We start from the raw sequence: 5,979 nt of genomic DNA, 5'->3' as shown, positions 1-5,979 counted from the left end.
GGAGGGGAGGAGAGAGGTGGGGAGGGGGGAGGGTGGAGGATGGGAAAGGCAGCGGAACACAACAGACATTAGTATGGCAATATGTAAATCAATGGATGTGTAACTGATGTGATTCTGCAATCTGTGTATGGGGTGAAGGTGGGAGTTCATAACCCACTTGAATCAAAGTGTGGAATTTGATATGTCAAGAAATTTGTAATGTTTTGAACAACCCACAATAAAAAATTAAAAAAAAAAAAAAAGAATAATATCGTATTACACACATTCACTCCATCTTGAATTCACTCAACAAAACTCCCATGAAAACCCCTTCCATTCATATGTTGCAGGTCTAATTCATCCTTTTACTGACTGTATAATATTCCACAGCAAGAATATACCATAACATACTGGGTGATTCTGTTGACTAAGCATGAACTTTGCACTTAAATTTTAGCTACAATAACAAGAATACAGCAAACACATTTTTTAGGTATTGGTGCTTTCATTTCTATAGAACATATTCCCAGAAATGGAATTTCACAGAATGAAATGTTCAATTTCATTTTTGGTAGAGAATATCAGACTCCTTTCTTAAAACATATCTACAAGTAATGAATTGAAAACGGCAAAAGAGAGCTGGGGATATAGCTCAGTGTCAGAGGATTTGCCTATCATGTATGCAGCCCTAGTTTCAATCCTTACGGTACTGCCACCCCCCCAAAAAATACACCCAAAACAATAAAAACAAACCAGCAAAAGACAAACTCTTCCATAAATTTTGCCAGTCAAATGAAATAGCAATGGATATTAATTCTGTAAAATTTGTGTTAAATTCATACATTAGAAAAGTCTACCTTTCCTAATCAAGTGTTATTTGAAATTTTTCAAATGATACGCTACTGAAAACTTTCAAAGGTATCTAGTTATTTCTTACCAATAACTAGGGAGCATATTTTTCAAGTATAAACAATAGCTCTGAATTGCATATTCAATGCAAGTATCCTTCAAGAATGAAGGAATAAAGACATTTTCAAGTCCTTTGACTCTCAGGTTTAGTATTCTTATTCTATTCCTTTTGATGCTGCATATTAGGTGATTTTTGATTTTTACTTTTTTTGTTATCATTATCCCTTAACACACACACCCTATCCAGGTACTACTGAATGCACAGGCTGCTCTGTTGGCCTCATACCCAGAATTACCAGTCCCATAGGCTGCCACATTGGAAGAGTTTTTAAAAAATGTTATATTCTTAGAATCTGTCATACTGTACTTGTTGAAATGATTCTTTGAATATATGTTTAAATGCTATTCTTGGCTTTCTTTCCATCTTCCTAGTATCAGGAGAATTCAGGAAATTTCAAGAAAGCCAAATGGAGCTTGTAATTCTTCTTGTGATCATTAAATTGTCTACAAAAATACAAATCTAAAAATTAAAATCTTACTTTCAGGTGTTTCTTTGTGCCACTGACTGAGTTCAGCAGTTAAACATTTCACTTGCATAATCAATAATGATAGCTAAAAAAAAAAAAAAGAGAGATTTAATAGATATCATAGCTATTCATAGATAAAAATGTAGACCATTTTAATACTTAAATATTAGTTCCTAACATAAATAGCTAACAAAAGTAAAACTAAACTATGAACATTTAACACTATAAACATAATTCTACTTTAAACCATGCTAATTACAGCATCTTATACGAATAATATAGTATTAAAAATGATAAATTCTGCTTCACCATTTAAACTAAAAGAACCTAAGTGCATTAAGATAATTTCCTTAAAAAAAAAAATAAAAACTTAAAATAAAAAAATGGTCCAGGCACAGTGATGTCTACCTCTAATCCCAAATATTTGAAGTATAAGGCAGGAGGATCCCAAGTTCAAGGCCAGCATGGGCAACCTCAGTGCCTTAGCAAAGAGACTCTGTCTCAAAATAAAAAATTAAAAGGGGTAGGAATGTAAATCAGTGGTAGAGCACATGTATACCATGCCTGGCACCCTGGGTACTATTCCCAGCCCTAGTACCACAATTTAAAAAAAAGTTATTTATTGTCAACATTTTTAGATAAATTTGCCTTAAATTTTTTTTTCTTCTTAGAAAAACTACAACTACTTTTAGCTGATAGCTAAATACATATTTAAATACAATTTAAATACATAAATCAAAATAATTATAAAATAAGATTGGTCCCACAAGCCACACATAAATACCAGCTTTACTCCACAAGTTTGCAGCTTGCAAACTGTGTATTTCTTAGCCAAATATAAATCAGGGCTAATGTGGTTTTGGTAGTAGGTGATCCCCGTCATTCCAATTTTGATAATCTATGTGAAAATCTGTTGACTGGTTAGACTTTAATATTTTAAAGTCCATGTATGCTTAAAGTTAGATCTCAGAGCGTTTTTAATCTTCTATTTGTAATTCCTATTGGTACCCGGACAGATTAAAAATTCACATTTCAAAAATAAAATGGATTTTACTAAAGTATTTACATCACAAAGGTACCAACTACTATCTTTTATAACCTACAGTAGCTCAAAGACCCTGCTCTGTATCATAATATTGCCTGTCAAAATACATCAGAAGAGGAGTTTTAAAAAAAGAGAGAGAGCATTAACAAAATTTTAAATCTTTTGTGTGTGTTTTAATGGTTTTAAAAAAAATTTAAATTTGTTTTATTAGTTATACATGACAGAATATACTTATGCTCCTTGACATATCATACATAGATGGGGTATAATTTCTAATTTTTCTGATTTTACATGTTGTAGAATCACATTGGTTATGCTGTCATATATGTACATAGGTAATAATATCTGTTTCATTCTGCTATTTTTCCTACCCCTTTATCCCCGCCCCTTTCCTCCCTTTACTCCCCTTAAAGGGATATAAATAGCCTATTTTAAATCTTTAACAAAGCAGAGTTTAATATTTTCCTTATAGATAATCAATTAGGAATGTGAAAAAAATTTTTGTGAAGTATCAAGTGTATAAATGTAGTTTAATATTAGTAAGAGATAATAAATTTTTAAAAAGCAGCATTAAGTTAGGTAAAACTATCATATGATGATAAGGAATCCATATCACTTCTGTTCAGCTTAGGTTGAAATATGTGAAATTATTAAAATTTATTTTTAACTCATAATAAACCGTAATTTCATGTAGTTAAACCCATACACATTGATGATACTATATTGATGAAGCATATGTTTTAGTGTACCAAAGCCCAGCAGGCAAGCATACAAATAATTTCTCAACTTGCTATAAAACTGAACAACTTTTTCTAAAAATAATAGTAATATTTCTAAAGTAATTTAATTACTAAAATTTTCTTAAAGTATCTAACTTCCTACTTTAGAAAATGGGCTTCTAATAAAATTTTGAAGATGAAAGGTATGCAGAAAAGAATTAACAAAGCAGGATTAAAACTATTTTTAGAAAGATCTCCTTATAACATTGTCCTTTGGCTGGCAATGAGAACTTGGTTAGGCTTCAAGAAAATAGTTCCTACCACCCAAAACATTCCTAAGAGAGGCTTAACATACCTAATCTGTTTATCTAAAGAATGTGGTTTATGAGAAGTTGTCTCTTCAGGTCCTTGGCCCATTTATTCATTGGGTTATTTGTTTTTTGGTGTTTAGCTTTTTGAGTTCTTTATATACTCTAGTGATTAGTGCTCTGATGGGTGAGGGGTAAAGATTTGCTCCCAAGATGTAGGCTCTCTATTCACTTCACAGATTGTATCTTTTGCTGAGAAGAAATTTTTTAGTTTGAGTCCATCCCATTTATTGATTCTTGATTTTAATTCTTGTGCCACAGGAGTCTTATTAAGGAAATTGGGGCAGGGTCTCTGATTGTATTCCTAAGTCCTTGATGTACAATCAATCAACAAATACATGAAAAAATGTTCATCATCACTAGCAATTAGAGAAATGCAAATCAAAACCACTCTAAGATTTCATCTCACTCCAGTCAGAATGGCAGCTATTATGCATACAAACAACAATAAGTGTTGGCAAGGACGTGGGGAAAAAGGTACACTCATAGACTGCTGGTGGGACTGCAAATTGGTGAGGCCAATATGGAAAGCAGTATGGAGATTTCTTGGAAAATTGGGAATGGTGCCACCATTTGACCCAGTGATTCCTCTGCTCAGTCTATACCCAAAGGACTTAAAACCAGCATACTACAGGGACACAGCCACGATCAATGTTTATAGCAGCATAATTCACAATAGCTAAACTGTGGAACCAACCTAGATGCCCTTCAATAGATGAATGGACATAAAAAAAAATGTGGCATATATACACAATGGAATATTACTCAGCAATAAAACAGATTAAAATCATGGCATTTGCAGGTAAATGGATGGAGTTAGAGAAGATAATGCTAAGTGAAGTTAGCCAATTCCAAAAAACCAAATGCCGAATGTTTTCTTTGATATAAGGAGGCTGATTCATAGTGGGATAGGGAGAGGGAGCATGGGAGAAATAGATAAACTCTAGATAGGGCAGAGGGGTGGGAGGGGAAGGGTAAGGGCATGGGGTAATTAATGATAGTGGAATGTGATGATCATTATTATCCAAAGTACAGGTATGAAGACACAAATTGGTGTGAATATACTATATATACAACCAGAGATCTGAAAAATTGTGCTCTATATATGTAATAAAAATTGTAATGTATTCCGCTGTCATATATAAATTAAAAAAAAAAGAAAAAAGAAAAAACAATGTGGTTTATGCTGAACACCTGCTTTCCTTCTGTTAGTCTGGTATTTTTGTTACCTGCCAGATAGGATATGCCTATGTGACCAGCTTCCACTGAAAACTTTGGGAAGAGTTTCTAATGAGGTCCTCAGATAGACATATTGTCACAATTAGACGGAAGAATTGAACAGGTCCTGTGTGACTCTACAAGGAAAGGACTCCTGAATTGTGCCTGGTTTCCTGTGGATCTCACCTCATGTACCTTTTCCCATTGTTGATTTTACTCTGTATCCTTTCACTGTAATAGAACAAGTTCACTATATATTGAGTCCTGTGGGGGTCCTCCAAGAGAATCATCAAGCTTATGAGTGGGCTTGGGGGTGCTCAACACAACAGGATAACACATATTGTATATTCCAACACTACACATTTACAGCTACACAAGTACCCCCCTCAGACCCAGTGTTTGGCTCACTGCATGAAAATTATTTATAAGCTTGTAGGTCCTATCTCTAATGATTCTGATTTAGTGTATCTCAATTTCTACAACCTAGGAACCACATTTTCCAAGGAAGATGATGGTTTCCTTATTATGTAGTGCTTTTTCAAATGCAATATTCAGTTTATTTATCCTATGCAACACAGCTGCATACTTATAGTTAAAAAAATTTTTTTAAGTTGTAGATGGACATAATAACTTTATTTATTTTTATGTGGTGCTGAAGATCAAACCCAGTGCCTCACACTTGCTAAGCGAGTGCTCCATCACTGAGCCATTACTCCAGGCCAAGACTCAAAAAGTTTCATGAACACAAAGAGGAACCCGGTTGTTTATCACTAATTCTGACATTAAGAATCTAACAAGTACTTTCAAAAGTGACAAATTAATTTTTCCCTTTATTTCTTTTTTATTTTTAATTAAGTATCATTACAATCATGGACTTTTATTTTTTATATTATTATATTCAATTAAAGTTATTATTCATTATAATATCAAATTTGGATAGCAGGAGCACCCTCAAATGAGTTCTTTTGTCTTTTGACATTTCTCTACCAGTTTGGGGGAACTTTCATTGGAATCATCTGTACATTTGATTCTATCCTTAGAATTTTTATCATTAAAATGTTTTTAATTTCTTATATGGTAAAATACATCTATTTTTTCTTTTATACAAAACAGACTTATAGTATTAGCCAAGAAGTTTTCCCCCATTCCTGGTTTGCAAAAATATTCTCCTAGTTTTTTTTACAGATTTTTTTTTTTTTTTTTTTTTTTTTTTT

General features: G+C 32.8%; 1 protein-coding gene across 1 annotated transcript in view; it reads right to left on the bottom strand.

Moving 5' to 3' along the window:
- Nucleotides 1-5,979, bottom strand: part of Cenpk (centromere protein K) — a 26,451-nt gene that overhangs the window by 12,470 nt on the left and 8,002 nt on the right. The window contains 1 exon segment of the mRNA XM_015482307.2: nucleotides 1,428-1,500. Within this exon segment, the coding sequence (XP_015337793.1) occupies nucleotides 1,428-1,500 (73 nt within the window).

Source organism: Marmota marmota, unplaced genomic scaffold (genome assembly GCF_001458135.2).
Source record: "Marmota marmota marmota unplaced genomic scaffold, marMar, whole genome shotgun sequence".
NCBI lineage: Eukaryota > Metazoa > Chordata > Mammalia > Rodentia > Sciuridae > Marmota > Marmota marmota.
Note: the sequence above shows the minus strand (reverse complement) of the source record. Positions and strands in the feature narration are given on the sequence as shown.